At 40.6% G+C, this 19594-nt stretch overlaps 1 protein-coding gene across 1 annotated transcript; it reads right to left on the bottom strand.

The window, feature by feature from the left end:
- Positions 1–151: 151 nt before the first annotated feature.
- On the bottom strand, positions 152–7857 carry ube2b (ubiquitin-conjugating enzyme E2B (RAD6 homolog)). The gene is made up of 6 exons (XM_079172175.1): positions 7682–7857; positions 4290–4370; positions 3658–3683; positions 2571–2660; positions 1866–1954; positions 152–1779 (listed from the first exon to the last, which is right to left on the bottom strand). The coding sequence occupies exons 1-6, from the start codon at positions 7723–7725 to the stop codon at positions 1651–1653; spliced, it is 459 nt and encodes a 152-aa protein (XP_079028301.1). The 5' UTR covers positions 7726–7857; the 3' UTR covers positions 152–1650.
- Positions 7858–19594: the final 11737 nt, after the last annotated feature.

Here is a 19594-nt window from a genome sequence, read left to right as displayed (position 1 = left end):
GAATAAACAAACATTCGAGGAAACAACTTTTCTCAAAGCTCTACAGCACCACACACAGTTCAGCTGGTTCATGGTCTGCACAAAACCGGAACGAAACATTCCAGCACATTTTCTCAGTTTAGGGTTCTTTTTGCATCTTAATTATTACTTTCAAATCGCTTGCAGGCGTTTTATTTTCCTTTTTAAAAATTATTTTATGACCATTTCTGGGCACAGACTCAACCTTAATCAGAACCAAAGAGGAAATGCTTTTAAATGAAGATTAAGTAAGATTAATTAAATACTACAGAAGAAACATCTTTACGGACAAATTAGGGCTAACTGTTTTAATAAGTTACATTTTAAACACGGTAAGGACAAACAAAAGATCAAGAAACTCATCTCAAACTCTGAAAAATGTGTTTTATCATGTTTATACAGCATATTGTTATAAGTATACATTTCTTTCGTTTAATTCACAAAATCTTCGTAACATCCCTTCTGTGTTTTTAGGTGAAATAAATTGGGAGAACTCTGTTTTATGACGACCGTCTCCTGTGGATTCTTTATCTGGAGCTGAGCCGGGTTAATATACTCAACGGGTCTTTCTTAAATTGGGTTTCACGTACAAATAAAATAGACAAAACGCAGGCGTGAAGACAACTTGAGGCTTTTGGAGGATGATTCAAACTGCAGTCCATCCTCTTAAATGTTTTCATGCTTTCATCCTCTGCTCATTCGTTAAATTTAAAATGTCAAATGTGTCATTTTAAGAGAAAGATCAAAAGCACCGACACACGTCACAGGCAAGCTGTCGTTTAAGCCCCGAAGGCCCCAAAATAAACACGATATAGCAGCAGCACCGTTCAAGAACATCCTAAAGCGCTGTGGAGACTCCTGAGCTCCTCTGCTTTTGAGAACAATTAACAAAGAGACACTCGGACAAAGAGGACAACAGGAAGACTCGCTGAGCAGACTTCAGGTTAAAGTCTGCCCGTCTCTCCTGGGCTCAGCCGGGACTCGTGGTGTTGATGTTTACTTTCTCAGAACACTCCCTCTCTAATATACTCGTCTGCCTCGGAGCGAGGAAACGATTGGAATAAAAAGCTCAGAGCGGCCGATCCTGTGACGTCTGTGAGCCATTCTCCTAAAATAGCGATATGCTGGAACAGAGCCGGTTGTTCCCGATGAGCTGCGACGGAACCGACTCTGAAAGGCGTTTTTTAATTAATTTTTGGGGATTGATTTTCTTCAAAATATGCTGCTTCGGTCATCTTTCCAAACAGCCGAGTTGTGTGCACACCAGCAGACGTTACAACAACAAACAAAAAAAAGGAAAAACAAACAAAAAGTGTAAAACTCAAAACACTAACTGCATCAATCCACAAAGATATATTACAAATTCTGTTAGCAATAACTTATTTCACATCATGCAATAAAAAAAAAAGGTAAAATTAAGGACAAGAAACAAATATAAGATTTATTTACCCTTCCTCGTCTTCCTCAAATGTATTGGCAAGCATGTTAATGTCCATTCTGGTTTGTTTGTGTTTTTATTCAGGGTGGCACTTGAGTTCTTCTGATATAGTTGCTGTTTTTTTATTCTTTCTCGATGAGGTATAACTGAAAGACTAGAGTACTGTGATGATGATGAAGAGGAGGAGGAGGAGCTCACACGTCCACCCAGCTCTGCTCCACGATGGCCGTCACCCTCTTCTCGTACTCCCTCTTGTTTTCCTGATAGAGCTGAGCGGCCTGACTGTTGGCCGGGCTGTTCGGGTTCGGCTCATCCAGCAACGACTGCAGGAGACAAACAACACGGTGACAAACATCCCAATAATGTGCGATTATGCTCCGACGGACGGCGCGAAGAGAAACCAACCCACCTGGATGGAGGTGAGTATGGACGACACGTCGTACGTGGGGCTCCAGCGGTTCTGAAGGATGTCTAAACATATACTTCCATCTGCGTAAACTGGTAGACGAGAGAGGAATTATTCAGAAAACATGCAGCACAAACCAATGAACACGGCTCAGTCAGAAAGCACCATGTTGGCTTTACACCGTTTTGTGTGTTTTTAATACGTGCATTATGTACAAAACTCCCCAAAAGCCCATGAAAGAAGGAACAGTAATCCCACATTATACACTAATTATTATGAGTTATTATCAGACTGGTTATATTCTATATGTTGGAATAGAATACAGTCTATGTATTCATTCGTTTGTTTACAGGCCGACATGTGAGCGACTTTGTTTTTACAGGCGATCACTGTAATCTATTCCATGTGATTATGGCACATTTTGCAGCTGTTTTTGTTTCAATGAGAAAAGGAAAATCCTCTGCAGAGTCAGATTTCTGTGCTCATCCGTCACGAGACAATAATAGAGTAAAGTAGATTATAAATGATCACAAGTTTGAGGAGAGGTTTGTAAGCTTGCGTCGTTGTTGTTTCACCTCCACCGGCATGTTAATGCAGCGGCTGGGCGGGTCGCTGTGTGTAAAAAGCGTTTATATTTTCATTCCTGCATATTCTGCGTGGATGAGGAGAAACTGGAAGCCTTGAGATAACGGAAGGCCGCAAACTTACCATTTGGGTGAAACATTCTGGAGACGAACCGAACTGTGGGAGGCTTGTTTGGGTACTCCTCTGAAAACTCTATCAGCAGCTTAAACGTTCCTGCAGAGAGACACAAGTCATCCTGTGAGGAGAATACAGATGTGAAGGAGCGAGCCGGTCAGAGAGAAGCGAGAGAAACAATTAGGTTTCTAAAAATACAGCCGGCTCGACTGGAAGGAGAGGCTAATCCTCCAGCGAGGAGGAGGAGACGCCGACGCTGCAGGCTAAAAGGAGAAGAACAATGAACCCTGAGTCAGCGCTTCTCCTGCCGGACCAGAGTCATAATTACTGGCAAGAAAAAGGTGTGTATGTGCATAAATGTGTTCTAGATCTCCTGTACTGAAGGCATTACACAGCAGAACTAAAGTTCACGACCACGTACACACATTTATGTTCAGATACTCTTCTGGTCCGGACGTCAGCCATTTATATTTTTAAAGAGATTAAAACCAGTCTACAGTTTTCTGTTGGTCAAGTTAATAATTCAGAGCGTTGTGTTATTAAAAAGCATGCTATATATTTACTGCTTTCTTGATTATTCTATGTGATATCCTGATTGTCATGATGATGATTTAACTGCATCATCCGGCTCGTTATCACTCTTCAATATCACTATTTAAACTCGTCGTCACTGTGTCGTCACAGATCAAATGTGTGTGTGTGTGGAGCCCTAACCTCAGAGAATGAGTCTGAAAACTGCACTTTAAGTAGATTTGGTGCGAGTCAACTTGTTATTACATAGTAAAAAAAACGTGAAGTATTTAAAGTACTACGTGGCCTTAAAACACTCAGATACCCTGTTGGTAATCATTTCCTCTCCATAGTACTTTTCGGACCTATTTATGATGTTTCAGTGTGCGATGTTGCGACTGAGTGCTCGGCCGTGTTAACCCGCCATCGCTCGCCATAACGTTTACAACGCGCTGGCTGTGATTGATGGATTGACCACCTTCACTAAAATATCAGTGCAGCAGGAAGTTAAATCAAAGCCAGAGCTTTGGAGACAACATGTTCCCACTGAGCCTGCTTTACTGGACAACATGAATCTTCAACTTACCGTCTTCAAACGGTGTTGCCACAGGCCTGCAGAGAGAGAGAGAGAGAGAGAGAGAGAGAGACAGAGAGAATTATTTACAAATTCCAAAAATCTAGGCCTTCGAGGATTTGCTCTGCAGACACCAGAGTGTCTATTTGCTCCTCACATTGACGGAGTCTGTGTGAAGGAGCCGATTAAAACAGCTGCACACAAGTTTCACATTTCTAACAGCTTCCCCTTTGACTGTGAATGAGGTGAGGAACTATTAGCAACTTCTATTTTAAACTCACGCGTGTCTCTCTGGTTTGTTTTTGTTGCACCGTGTCGAGTCTTCAATCACTCTCTGCTGTTGCGCTTTCTTGCTTTTACATTTTTGAATATCACACTACTTGTATACTTTTAATAAAAGTTTCATTTGCACTTCAAATTGTGTCCCAAGATACATCACAAATTCAAAACATGCTGTTTTTCCAGACTGTTCTGGGCCTCAATCACATCTGTAATCAGTGTTCTTCTTCTATTTGCTTTCTTTTTAAAGCAGGACAACGTGGCTGGGTTGTGGGGTTGTGGGGTTGTGTGTGTGTGCGTGTGCGTGTGTGTGTGTGTGGGGTAGTAAAGACAGCAGGGCGGACTGGATTAAGAGCCTGACTCACCCAAAAATAACTGCGTTCCAAAGCATGATGTTGTTCTCTGATGGGGCTCCACTCACACCGGTGGGAGGATCTTCTTGAAGCCTGAGATGCAGGGAGAGAGAGGGAGGGAAAGAGAGAGAAAGAGAGGGAGGGAAAGAGAGGGAGAGAGACAGAGAGGGAAAGAGAGGGAGAGAGAGGGAGGGAAAGAGAGAGCGACAGACAGAGAGGGAAAGAGAGTGAGGGAAAGAGAGAGAAGGAGAGAACAAAACAAAAAGATGGGGAGCAAAAAAAGAGAAACAGATAAAGAGACAGAAGAAAATGAGGATGGAAACAAAACGGGGGAGAAAGAAGGGGGGAGGCAGGAGGGGGAGAGAGCGTGAGGATTTTAATTAACACCTTGACTGCAGGATAATTATCAGTCAAACCACGAGCTGCTGTATCAACAGGACTTCAGTAGACAGCCAGGCCTGCAGGACTGCTCATCTGAAGCACTACTGAACCCAGACCAGAGGACCAGGATCTGATTCTGAAGCACTACTGAACCCAGACCAGAGGACCAGGATCTGATTCTGAAGCACTACTGAACCCAGACCAGAGGATCAGGATCTGAAGGCTTCAGCCACGAGAGTCCACCTTCACCTGAATTCTTAAAACGATTAGTTTAGTCTGAACACAACAGTCCAAAACATTTTAGTATAAAAACAAAGAAAAGTAACGAATCCAGACATCGGACAAACTGGAACCAGCAAACTTCTGGCTTTTTGGTTTGACTAAAATGGTATTAATGATTAATTGATAATCAAAATTGTTGGTAATAACTTTATAAAGACTTGAAAGTTAAGCCTCCCCAATAAACACTGTCAGCACTGTTATCGTTGTTTGCGCTGTATTTGTTGTTAGCAACGTTAGCATCTAGCTGCCGGCTCCATGTTGAGATATATATAAATATATATTAATATATATATATAAATATACACTTTGAGCGCCTTTAAATATTTGGCACAGTTTCAAACAGGCCTTAATAGTGAATGCACACTTTTGAGTTTTCTATTTGGAAACATGAGGATTTGACTTGCATAAATGAGTAATCATGGGATAACCAGCAATAATAAGAACGGATTAATCATTCATGACAATAATCATCAGCTCCACAAAGACAACAGCCCTCAGCTGTTTGACTGACAAGCTAATAACAACACAGCAACATCTGCCTAGCAACAAAGACGTCAACAAATCAAAACACACACACAGACGTCGCAGGTCAACATTTCCTGTCAGCGAAGTTTCCGACAAACAGCGGCTGGTTTGTTAAACTATTGATCAGCGGAGCCTATAACACAAATAAAGGCAGCGTGTTCAGAATAGAGAATCTAGTCTGCCGGGTCCGTTGCTGATACTCAAGAGTACATGTGGGCCGGGTCCAGAACCACCACAGACTGTGTCAGCCTACGATCCCTCTCCCTGTATAAAAGCTGGTTTAATAAGCGCTTACAGCTATAACACAGGCTGGTTAGTACGTCTCAGTCCCTCGCTGCAGACGGACTCGCTGCAATTAACCTCATTCACTGTAACCTGCCTGAGCTGAAGGAGGCTGCAGTCAAACTCCACCACTACGCAGACTGGTGGTGGTCACTTTGTTTGACTTGTGAAACTGAGGATTACTGATTAGTCTGCAGACTGCAGATTAGGGGAAGTAGTGGGGCAAGTGAGGGCGCTCTGTGATGGTTCATTCTGACAGAAATATGAAGCAATTAGTTGATTAACCGATTGGTATGCAACCATTTTGATATTCAAGTCATTTCTGAATAAAAGAAACCTGCTAACCATTCTCTCATTAGCTTCACCAATGTGTGGATTTGTGTTTTTATACAATTTAAAACGGAATATATGTGGATACTTATCAAAATGGACTTGCCAGTTGCAGCCTTAGAATACTTTCTGGCATTCAGATACAACTTGTTTGACTACGGTCTGCTAGTTTAGAATAACAAACTAAATGCTATTATAAAGCTGAACCCTCACATAAGTACAGTCAGGAGCAATACTAGTATAGAAAAAAAGAGAGAAACAGAAAGTATTGAAGTGTCAGCTGATGGTTGAGAGGAAATGAAAGGGTTGCTTTGTTGAATAGAATCTGAGGAACTTCAGGTGTTTTTTGAGCAGCACTTCAACACCAAAGTGTTGTTTTTTTCCACATCAAAAAAGGTACCGAGCTAAAACCTCTTCTCGTCTTGTTCAAGCAATGACACAGCTCAGTTTCAAGATGCGTATTGTGCAAATAAATTTCAAACAAGATCAAACAAGGGGAGCACAGACAATATATCAAGGCTGATCCAGGAATGCACCATTGTGGGCTTTGTCTTAACTCGGTGTGTTACAGTTTACCACCTGGGGAGCAGAGTACAGTTACAGACACCCTATCCACCCTGCTTCAACGGCTGTTCTGAGTAAAACAGCTTAGGATCTTTTTCCTTTTCCACTGACAGGTGTGTGTGTGTGTGTATGTGTATGTGTGTGAATAACACGGTAGGATGCCATATGGAACCAGGCAACAGATTGGGGACGGCAGGTATTACAAGCAGGTGCGACTCTCTCACAACACCCAGACACATTCTAGTCCTCGCGGCACACCTTTGATAACATAATAAGTTACACGAGAGGGATATGTGGGGTTGTTTAGATATACTTATAATAATAAAGCACTAAGAAGAGGTTGCAGGCACATGTCAAGAGACACCTTGAATATTGAGATGGTGCACCCATTGACCCCACACATGGGGTTGTGCAACACCTGGGAGCCACGTTGCTGCCAAGAAGAAGAAGAAGAAGAAGAAAGGGGGGGGGGGGTTGAAATCATAATGTTGACTGGTTGAAATCAGCTAATGTTGCCTTTATAAACAGCAACATTTAAACCCACAGCTTGCAGACTGCACAGAGTAATTAGGGTCACATTTAGCTAATAATCAGGGCCAGACAAGGACAAGTCAGCCGGTTTGTTGGATCTTTTTTACAGCCACATTTAACTTCAAGCCACCTCACATAACTCAGCAATCCGTTGCTAGTTTGCACCTGACGTTAAGCTAGCAAACAAACAAACTAGCCACGAACAAAAACAAGCACAGACTGACGTTATTCCCTGTATAGCATAACAGCAAAGAGCCTTCATCGGATATCGTCAAAATACAATCGAAAATAGACAATAATCAATTTGTCAAGCCCACAAATGCCACGCACGATGACACAACATACAAACGAAGGAGTTTATTTCACAATAACTCCAAGACAAAGCTTTAGAAACAGCATTCTCTGCACCAGGAGCTAACGCTAAGCTAACTACGCTAGCCGCACACACACACACACACACACACACACACACACACTAAACAGAAGAAATGGCCAAAACGTTGCGGTACCTTTTAAAATCTCTCATAAGCCGTCTCCTTGCCGGTGTCGACATTATTCAAAATGTATTTAAAAAAACAAACTATTGAGCAGGACCAAAAATCGAATACTGTCCGAAACCCAAATCCGGTGTTTCTTCCGCTTGTGACCCTTTTTCTTCTTCTTCCAAAACAACTGGGTAGCTAGCCGTTTCTGGTGACGTCAGTCGCCTACAGCGCTGGCCGGCGGAGGTCCCGCCCCTTTTATGTCCCAACCATGTCGGCGTAAAAATACATTTTTAATTATAACGCTGCACCTGAAAAAAATCCAAATGCATAATTTTGTCTGAAAAAGGCTAAATTCACGTGCTGCAAAACAAAGTAACCAGCAGTCACCATCATATATATGGTCATCATAACATAGTTAAAAACAAAACAAAAACATATATTCAAGCCTTGAAGTTGTGTGATATTTAGTCACTTTAACGTCTGAACACCTTAAACACACACAGCTTTCATATTGACAAAATGTAATCACATTTTCAGCACATGGGTTATACAACACACATACACACAAAATAATAATAATAAATAAGATTAAAGGACAAAATACATTACAAAAAGAAAATTAACAAAATTCATATGCATGACCATATCTATATATACACACACAGCTATAAACAAAGTCAATCAGAGGTATCGTTACATATGAATTTAAAGTATTTTGGTGACGCACATTTCTAATTTTAAGTTTTATTTGTCACATACATAACATAACAAAACAAAACATAATATAACATTGTTCAGTGAATTTGCTTTTTGGCCGGCTCCGCTAATGTGCTTAACAATAAAAATATCACATGTGCAATTCATACAACAAAAGATAAAAGCAGAACCAAAAATGGTGCAGAAACAAGGTACAGTATAGTAAATTAAATATGGTGCAGATAAAAAAGGGGTGCAGAGGAAGGATGTATCGGCATATTTGCCAGCAGGGATAGTTGTATCAAAGCATTTGTCCTTTTACAGCTATAGCAACATCAACATGTATAATATGTGTCCCTATAGTGTGTCTGTGCTATGAATGCATGGTAATGTTATGATGTGATATTGCCTCTTCTGTTCCTTTGAAATTATGCACACAATCCCGAACCATGACAGCAAACGTGACGCAAGCTTTCTGTTTGTTCTGTGTTAGGGGCCGTCTGACCATTCGGGCCCTTGTGCCCCTGTAGCTGCAAACATTTGGTGAGACGAATAAAGCAGTGACCGTGGAGTGCCGTGGAGAAGAGCATGTTTTAACTTTAATGGACCAATAGTGTCGTCCATCTCTCGATGTGCGCAGAGAAAAGTCGGTAAAAGAAGAAGCAACCCGTCGTCCACCTGATACAATCACCTTCTGACGTCTGAATGGATGACAGGTGGAAAATGAAAATGAATGTGCACCAGTCTAATAATCTACTCAGCAGTAAAGCGGCTTATACCTTATATCTACGTAATCCATCTGTTGCTAATGCACCGTGCCTGCATGGCTCTGAAGGTAAAGTGATAAACGCCAAGTCAGCAAAAAAATATGTACAGACTTTTAAATCAAGAACTGTTACTTGTTGTTATTCTGCAACCATTGTAGAAGACTTAAGACTTTACAGAGGACAAATAAAATGCTCTCTCAGCCTGCATGATCCAAAAGATGAAGATGAGGGAGTTTGATGGCAGAAAACGCTTCAGGGATCTAAAATAGAATTGGTAAAGGTCAGGTTTTAGGGTGAGCCCCTCATGGCTCTCTGCAGAGAAGCTCTTTTCCCGTTTTGAAGCCTTGAGTTCAGCATTTTAGTCGGCGCCATCTTGTTGTTTTTTTTGCAACCAGAAGTGATGAGAGAGGGTGGAGCTAAGTACAGTAGAACACCGAAAAGGTTTGTGAATAATATGCGTGTGAGAGTGGACGTTTCCTGCAAATATTACTTACTTAAACTGAAACACGTCATTTTAGGAGTGCATTCAATGCAATGAAATGGGAAATTGTCATCGCAATATCAGAGTATCCTCCCAGCAGTTCTGACATTAGACTAAAATATAACAGAAGGAGAATTACACGAGATAACAAACACTAACCGTTCCTTGTGACGTAAACACAACAGGCCCCATCTGTCGCTGTGAGTATGCCTGCAGTCAGAGAGAAACAAGAAGAAATATTTGTCTTCCAATGCCGTCGTATTCTTTTGCCGTTTGCTTTTTAATTGCTCGATGGTGTTTTTGTTGTTGTAGCAGAATTATCTGAGTTTTAATTGTGTCTTCTGTTTACCTCTACCAATCCAAATGACTTCCTCCTGGAATTCATTTCTTTCCCGTTTTATCTTTCTTGTCTATATTCTTTTTACATTTAATTCTCCTTCAACAACTCTTCTTGTGTTTTGTTCTGTCATTCGGGCCCGGGACATTTTAAACCAATAAAAACATGCTGAGCACTAGAGTGACAGTATCTCTACAGATTATGTAAAGTTACAAATGCATAATTCTGGAGCTGACGTTGATTATTATATTGTCAGACAAAGTAAACAGCAACTATTTTAAACGTTAATCGTTAAAGATTGCAAAATTCCAGCATTCAGCTTTCATTTGCTTTTGTGACAATAAAATCAATATTTTAATGAATGTTTTTCACTATTCACTTACTACCGTGTTATTTTCACTATTTATATACAATATTAATCACTGAAAATAGTTGTTAGTTGCAGCCCGAATGTGTTCTGTTGTAATTTGGCTTTTTTTAAACTTATAATACGACGACTGAAGCAGAAAAACAGGGAAATGCAACTGTATAGAAGGATCTAAACAGCTTCATTACTGCTTCGTTTTGTGGGCTTATTGGCAGTAATCACATTATATGCATGTAAAGCATCTTGTAAAGTCACTGCAGACTTCATTGTCTCTTCCTCTGTAGACTTTTAAACAGCAGAAAATGTTGCAGACATTGACGAAGACCACAGCTCCATACTGTGAGTCGCACACATGAGCTATAGTTAAAGCGCCGGTCCCACTGCAGGGCCTCAGCGAGATCCCACTCAAAGCCACAGCAAATATAACTGTCTATTTAATCTGGTTTAATCATTCTCTTGGCCGTTTCCGCGAGCGAGTCCAGAGAGCGGCTATCAATAGACCCACTGCCCTGTTAGCATTTCACTATTGAGAGAATGTAGGTCACACGGACGGACAAAAGGGCCCGGCAGCGGCGTTAGTCTTTTCTGGCTCCCCCAAGAGCCAGGAATGAAAAGCATGCTCTTTATGTAATGCACAACACATTTACATGATGTGTTGCTATCGAGGCTCTCGGGGGAGGAAACTGTTTTTTTTTATTGGATTTCAACACCAGAAGAAAACTTGATTTTATCAGCTGGTAAACAGTGAGATGATGTTTACTCTGGGAGGCTGATGAGGACTGTTTTTAATCAATAGTTTTGAAGCCTACTCTTCTTGGAGAAGCAATAGTTTGTTTTGCAATTCTCTCCATCGATAAAAATGTGATCCCATGTCTGTCTGTCAGAGGCTGGACAAAGGCCTGGATCCAGACTACACAGGCAGGAGGAGAGCATCTCTGCTGAGCTCAGGTGCTTTTAATAGAAAGGGCAGAGACATGGTGCATCGCTTTCTCCTCTCTATCTCTCCCTCTCATTATATACTGTATCTGAAACACTATACGATGCAGTTGAGGGTGATTTTAAGTGAAGCGATAGTAGTGTATGAACTTTTAAATTCTTTAAAAAAGGTGCTGTGTGGATTCTCCCGTGTGCAAAGCGTGTAGGAGAACTACAGCAACGTATCCTTACACAACGGTTCGTATGATATACTTCTCAAGTTTTCGTGTGTTTTTCCATGAAAGTCCAGCAACACGTGTCACATTCCTCTCATTACATACATACGGTCTTTTCAAAATAAACTTCCGCCTTCACAGGAAATAACAAAACTTGGTTAGGTTTAGGAAAAGATTTAAGTTTGGGTTAAAATAACTACGATAGTGACGTTACTTAAGTACTCGTTTCACGCGGGGCAGCCACCTCCTGGGTGAAATACGTTTTTTACACATAAAAAAACACATACTTATTAATATTAGATTCCATTCATAGATCCCTGTAAAGGCAACACTGGTCCTTTAACAACAGAGTAATGATACATTTTCCCTCTTTGTTCAGTTAGCAGGTTACATTTTTTTCATTCTAGTTGATTGTGTTCATTAATAACAACACATGAAATATGAACTAAGCAATACATTATGATTTATTTAGAAAAGAAATCCAGAAATACTTTAAAAAAAGCTTAAAGTGAACTTTAAATGATCTTTTTTAGACTGAAACCTTCTGTAGAGAGACTTTGAAAAAAGGTATAAAATAGTCCAGTCAGACATTTGCAGAACAAATTGATGCTTTTAAACTCGCCTTGACTCCTGTGGGTCCTAAGTGGAACTGAAATATTTGTCAACCACATGGACGTTATTGCAAATAATGCAAAATGCTCCGTTGAAAACTGATATCTAAATACACATGTGTCTTTAACATCACGGACATATAATGACATATAAAGCTCACCTGTCCTTGCATGTTTGTGTGTATCTGAGCATTGAAAGGTGCATAGATGCTTCAGAATTAAATCTCAACTATTCTACTATGGATGCTGTTCTCCGGCCAGATGTTGTCATTTTCATGGTACGCCTGCTGTTGAATAATTCAGCTCGTGTCATTAAGTCTTCTCTGCAGCTGAACAGGTGCTGTGTTCAGTCTGAAAACACCAGTATTTTTTTCCACAAAGTATGTCGGTTGAACGTTATGGTGGCTTAATGTGCGTTTCCCTCCCTCGTGTTCTGTGGATGGAGAGGTCACTCAGGCCTTTTGTACCTCACCCATCACTCTAATGACCCATTAGTCTCCACAGAAACCTGCTGGCGGCGCCCAGAAGACTGCGGTCTGAGTGTTAGGGCGGAGCCGCGATGGAGCCATCAACGCGTGCTGCCTCCATCAGCGCTAATGAGGAGCGAGGCTTTAAGATGGCACGAGCTAATTGTCTCATTAGACCCGCGATGTCTCGCTGGTAATTTAATTACACAGCTGACTGGTGTTTGGGCAGCCGGTCAAGCCTGCAGAACGTCGGTGTGTCTCGGTCAAATTTTAGGATCTGTGAAGGGCGATGGTGCTTTCAGTGGCGGTGACAGCGCTTAAATTGATTAAAATTATGCTGATATTTGGTCTGGAAGATTAACCTTTTCATGAGATGGTTTGTGAGAGGGAAAATGTTCACAGCAGGGCGGAGCTTGTTTCTTCTTAATCTGCACTTTAAATCGGGTGCTGATCTCATTTTTGGTTCGTACAATTCTTTTTTTATGGATGGGAGTGTCTGTTGGTCAGTCAGTCTCAACAGCTACAGAGAGGCAAAATCCACCATGGGACCTTAATTCTGAAAAAATATGCACAAATAGTTTTTGGGATCCTGTTTAAATTGTGCCATGAATTACACATTTTGATGTTCTTCAATTCAAAACATAATTTTGCAGGTCAAGAAAGTCTTAAAACTGTTGAAGTTTAAGACTGTAAAACACATAATTATAGAGACGACACACCCAAAAGTCCCGTCTCTCTCTGGAGCTTCGATGGCTGTTCGGTACCAGGATGTTCTCACACCAACAGCAATGGGTCTCAATCGTTCTTTCGCTTCCCGGCTTATAAAAAGAGTCGCTGGATAAACCCCATCATGTAAGACAACGTTACATCTGTGTGTTAGCTTGCTGGCTAGCAAGCATAGACCGTATGAAATAGGGACGTAGTCTTTGTGACGTCGGGTTTCTGAAGAGCCGTTGTGAAGCTAAAAGTGAGCGGCTCCGGCCGTCGCCATCTTCGCAGCAGAGAAGTTAGCCAGCAGCCGGCAAACTGAGACGGCACCAAACTGTCACTCAAAGCCGCCACGCCGTTAATTATGCCCAACTTCAAGCCTTAATCTAAACTGGTGAGATCTATACAAATTCACCCCCTGCGACGTTTACATTATATTACGGAGAACAAAACCGTTTTTTGTGTACGAGGCTGTAAACATGTTAGTTTATCCTCTAAAGTTGGGCATTTTAACATTGGGGTCTATGGGGATTGACCCGCTTTTGGAGCAAACCTCAAGTGGCCATTTGAGGAACTGCAGTTTGTGGCCCTTCTGCGTTAGCTTTATTTCTCAGCAGCTACCAACTGAAGATAAAGGCCATGTTGGTGTTGGTGACGTACATTGTGCAAGAGGAGAGATCTAGTTTACAACAACTTTGACGATCCCCTCATTCTTCCTATAAAACCATCATCATGGTCACAGCTGTTACTTTGAGTATTTGATGCTAGCTGCTAAACGTAAGCATGCATTATATCTGTTAAACATCAGCATGTTGTCGTCGTGAGCGTGTTAGCATGCTGACGTTGGCATTTTGCTCCGTCCCACAGAGCCCCTGCTGTGTCTGCAGACTCATAGTCTTGTTATCATTTAGGTCTTCTATCATCTCGGTAGTGTAGAGCAGGATGTCTTCATGTCAGCGCTCCAGTTTAAAACATAATGTCTCACTGGGAACCACAGGAAGAGAGAAACCACATACAAGTAGACTGATGCAACAACAGGGCTTTTTGTAGCAATAAATTCATACAGTATGTATCAGTGAGGCATGAAAACAAAGGAGTTGTAGCCAACCCTGGGGGGCGACAGAGAGTAATATCACAGTACACCTTTCTTTCTTCTTAAAACCGTGTCTAAATCAAGACTTTCATCTCTTCTCACAAGGTCTGGATGATAATGACATAATGAGACAGATGCATTATTAAAAAAGGCTCAAAGTCTACTCACCGGCTTTCCACCCTGAGCTTTCAACAGCATCTCATGGTCTTCTTTCTGAACAGAGACAGGGGTTACAATCTTGCGCCCATGTATTCGATCACCTCTCATCGCTTGACCGAAGATCGGGGTTGAGATCACGTCACGACAAACTCCTTCCTCTGATTAAGAACTGTGAGATGCTGTCGAAAGATCCGGAAAAAAGCAAGTAAGTGGACCTTGAGTTTCTGACAGTAGAAACTGTAATGTGTGTGTGAATTACAGAAGATATAAATAATGGAACGTGCAGGTAAATAAAAATCACTACAACACAAAATGCTTGTGTATTCGTGTTTATGTTGAGTTTTCTCTTAACTCAAATATTCTGTCTTTTGGACAATAATTAAGTCCAACAAGGCCTCTTCCTCTCGTCTCTCTAAGTTTGTCTCCAAAGTGACTGAGGACGAGCCGCCCGACCCTCCTCTTCATCAACACCAGATGGAGCCCAAGACATCCGATGGGAGCAGTAACCTGCTGTTGTCATGGTTTCAGGTGTCCGGGAGACACACTACTGAATGCTAATTGGTGGAAAGAGAAAGAGAGAAAGAGAGAGGTAGAGGTTGTTGCTACTTTTTATATATCTGTATCTCTATATTTAGTCGGACATGTAAAAACATCACTAACATTCCCTCTGAAAGACAAAGAGGGTGAGATACATGGAGGAATGATGCTTCGTCACATGTTTTATAACCTTTAAGTCTCCTTTTCTTATTGATTTCTGTTATTGATATGACTGCAACTTCTAAGTGTCAACTTTAGGGCAACTAACAATTCATTTTCATCATCGATTAAACTTCTGTTTGGTCTCTAAAATGTCAGAAAACAGTGAAGAATATCCATCCCAGTTTCTCAAAGTCCAAGGTGATGTCTTTAAATGTCTTGTTTGGTCCAAAACCAAAAGATGTTCACTTTAATTGTGATAGAAAAACAGGTAATCTCCATATCTGAGAGGCTGAAAACAAGCATTTTCTGACATTTCTGCATGAAAAAAAACAAATAATCGATTATCCAAATAGTTGGCGGTATCAGTCGACTAATCATTGCAGCTCTAGTCAACCTTTCTAAATGCAAAACGGACACAATGCATAAAATTGTGTTCATTGTATGTGAAACTACCACTGAATAAACGGCATGCATCCGTCTCTGTCTCTCCTTATTTGTTGCTTCTCAAAGATATTCAGAGGGTAATGGTCACATGACTTCATGCTGATGTAATGTTGTGTGTGTGCCTGGAAAGCTGCTGTCATCTCAGTGGTTTGTTTTCTGGGGGAGGGAGCGCACAGCGCGTCTCCAGCTCTGTTCTCCTCCCGACATCGCAAACAGCTTCATCAGCCAACTGTCATGATCATGATCTTTTTACTCCACATGACTCTGCTAAGTCTTTACTGCAGCGCTCCGACAGTTCATCGTGACAGCTTTGGCCTCGGCATCAAACGTACGGCTTGCATCTGCTCGCCTGGAATTAAAAAAGGGGCTTTGGTTGGATGATAAAAGAAATGTGTGTCCTGTTGTTTGGAGCTCTCTGTGGCTCCGTCCAGTGGCTCCGAGAGTTGTGTTACTCTGGATTAAGCTCCCGCATTGTGTTCGTCTGCCCTGCCTCTTTAATCAGCGATGGCCGACATGTCGTCGCACCTAAATCTAGAAACAAACCTCCGTCATCACATGGAGACATGGGGACTGACCAACTGTGTGATATAAATATCTCTTTTCCTAGGATTCAGTTTTGTTTACATTTTGCAAAGTTGTAGATGACACTTTGTTGTGCAACGTGTGTCACACATAACACATAAATAAAGGATGTCAGAGGCATAGATCTGTGCAAACTGGGGAAGAAATCCAAAGTAGAGAAAGGGGGGATAAACTATTTCCCATTTGCACGGGAATGTGCGCACTGTGCCTCATGCATCCTCAAGTGAAAAGGTCACATGAGGAGGAGGGAAACCAGGGTCACAGCAGTCAGACAGCCGGGATGAGCTTTGGTTTCACAAAGTGATGAAATGTTATTGTGGAAAACAACGATCCAGAGACTGCTAATCATAATGATAAACTAATGTTAATGAACGTGGGTTTCTGAAACCGATTATCACAATCCAGAGGGAGACACTGGTTAGGCTTCTTTAAAAATGTATATTTCAATGATGCAGATGATGCCTTTTGTTTCTAATCTGTGCAAAGCAGGAACACAATGGTTGCCTGTTTCCTATGCGAACCTGCAAACAGAGATTTTTCAATGATGGAGGAGAGCGCTGTGGAGAATGTGAATGATTACATGTGTGTTGCTGCAGAAGAGGCTCAATCAGGAAGACAGAAAAATACCAACAACATTTCTTTGAAAACAGAGCTGATCTAAAGAGAATGATGCGTTCATTTGTTGAATTGTGGCTTTTACTCCACTAACTACACTGTTTTTAAAGGTATTCTTATATCTTGAACTAATGTTTCATGGTTGTAAAATGACAATAAGAGCAGATTTTTCTGTAAAGTGTCTCAGGTCGTGTGTGAATTGAAACAAAGCTCACTGCCTCCCCCATTTGTCCCCCTCTTTCATCTTGTTTCATCATTTTTGCAAAAAAAAAGGAAGCTAACAGGTTTCATTTAGGATTATTAATGAGCACGACTCGGTCTGCTTCAGTGAGCAGATTCTCTCTTTGATCTCTGATTGTGTTTGATGTGTGGTGTCGTTTCTTTTGTGTGGCTGCAGACTGAGGTTAGCATTTTCAATGGTGAGCCAAATGGACCAGGATATATATTGTTTTTTTCTGTCAAAACACTTACACAGAGTCACTACACTCAGATTGATGCATTATTGCTTTCCTTGGCAGAGCAATAGTATTCATTTTAAAGTATGCTTTTAAAAAAAATATGCGTTTTCAGTCCATAAAATGTGGAGATTTCCTGCTTTTCTCTGTTTAATATCATATGAAACTGAATATCTTTAAGTTTTGGACCGACAAAACATGACATCACCTTAGAATCTTAAGAATCTGAGATGGACATTTTCAATTTTACCGTTTTCTGACAGTTTATAGACCAAACAATTTATCAGGAAAATAATCAGCAGATTATTATTATAAGGACAAACCATAGTTGGTTGCAGCCCAATTTCAAAATGACCTCAGTCAATACTTACAGCATCATGTGTCTGTCCATTGAAGTATGGTGGCCTGTTGCAAACACAAATAACCAGTTTATAGTCACTTTACTGCAGAGAGCAAACAATCTTCACATCTAGATCACAGGTTTGTCTGGAGAATGTAAATAACTTATTGGATCGCATTCAATTTTGAAAGGAAAAGAATCTCAGCACTTGAATTAGAATAAGGTTTATTGGCAAGTTTTCACTTGACCAGAGATACATGGAGGAATGATGTGGGACAAATATCTAGTTACAACAATGACATCAAGATTTTAAAGTTATGGAAAATATAATACAATATGCACCCTACAATGTAGTATTGTATATTTAGGCGGCACATTGCTTAACCTTAGTTTTTCAGTATTCTTTTGTTAATTGTAGAATCAACTCTTCATTGTAGAATTTTTTCAAATTCCAAGATAACGTAATTAAATGTCAGATATTCACTTTAATATGTTTTTGAAAAATTGCTTTATTGATTAATCGATTTTTTCACTTATATAACAAGAGGAAATAAAAATACAGGCAAAGTACAGCACGAGTCAAGAGCATAAAGATGCGGAATGGTGACTTAATAACTTGTCTTCATAAATAAACTGAACCTATTTATTGTCTTTAGTTTTGTTTACAAACTCCATGTAAAACGCTGACGTCATTGCAACACCATAAAAATAAAATAATAAATAAAATCACAACAAGATGACGTATTCTCTCTGGTGTGTTTTGGCAACTTCTCTGTTAAAACGGCGAGCCAATGAAATGCCGCGCTCTGAGTTTACGTCATCATCGCTCTCCGGTTGTGTGGGTCGGGCGTCGCTCTGCGGCTGCGTCAAGTTGGACACGATCGACCAGAGCGAGACCGGAAGTTGGACGTTTTCAGAAATGGAGGGAAACTTCACCACAAAAAAACAAAAACAAAACAACCTCTCCTGCTCTAGTTTGGCTGCTTTAAACGAATACTTAAGAAGTAAAGCAGTTTAAATAGTATTCTAAGGTTGTATCACCATTACTACATTTAGACCAGCATATTTTATCAAGTGTTTTATCAACATAACATCAGGTAGTAGAGGCCTACTTTATAAATCCCTCACCAACATTCAACATTGAGAAATACATTTAAAAAAAGAAGAAAGAAACATACCTTATTTAGTAACAGAGGCTTTGCTAGATCAGTGTACCAAAAGGTCTTAATACTACAAGTAGTGGATCTAAAATTGTACTTACCCATGATAACATATAAATGTGACTACCAATAGTCTCACCTTTTATTAGCAGAGAAGGGGGTAAAGCTATATTGTTAAAGTAGGAAAAGTACAGGTGACATTGATAACCTTAACAATGGCTCAGTTCCATGACGCTGTTCCAGTGAACGAGCGTGAACAATAGCAGAACCTCCCCCCTCCCACACATCATCATTGATGTTATGAGATACACCTGCTTTTTCTGCTGGGCCGTGTCAAAGTATCTGCCATTGAAAAAGGTCATTGTGCAAACCTCTCCAAACCAAACAGCCTGAACTAATTTAGTGCTGCAGGAATGAGTCCTTCCAGCTCCCTTGTCTCTAGGGTGTTTTTAAATGTTTTTTTAATTAAGGTCTGTTGTCAACACAAGCTTAAGAAATGTCAGCGTTCTGTTGTAAGATATAAAATATGTCAGAGTTTTAATAAAGGCGGATGCAAACAAGCGGCTAAATGAGACTAACGTGTAGTGACGCCGACGAGTCCACCTGTACAGCCTTGTGTCAACAATTTCTGGTTTTGAAATTTTGGACAGACCTCGAGTCTCACTCTCTCGAGGGCACTACCTTAAAGATATTATCTTTAAATATGCAAATAATTTGATAGCGCTCTTGAACATTTGATTATTTTATCTTATAATCCACATTATTTATTCATGAACTGATTTATTTTTTTAATACTTTTAAGACT

Source organism: Pholis gunnellus (assembly GCF_910591455.1).
Source record: "Pholis gunnellus genome assembly, chromosome: 13".
Lineage (NCBI taxonomy): Eukaryota > Metazoa > Chordata > Actinopteri > Perciformes > Pholidae > Pholis > Pholis gunnellus.
This window is presented reverse-complemented; position numbering and strand designations above follow the sequence as displayed.

Coding starts and splice junctions, on each gene's coding strand:
- ube2b (XM_079172175.1), bottom strand. CDS start 7,725: ATGTCGACACCGGCAAGGAGACGGCTTATGAGAGATTTTAAAAG. Junction 3,684..4,289: donor TGGAACGCAGTTATTTTTGG/GTGAGTCAGGCT, acceptor CTCTCTCTGCAG/GCCTGTGGCAACACCGTTTG. Junction 1,955..2,570: donor CAGAATGTTTCACCCAAATG/GTAAGTTTGCGG, acceptor CTCGTCTACCAG/TTTACGCAGATGGAAGTATA.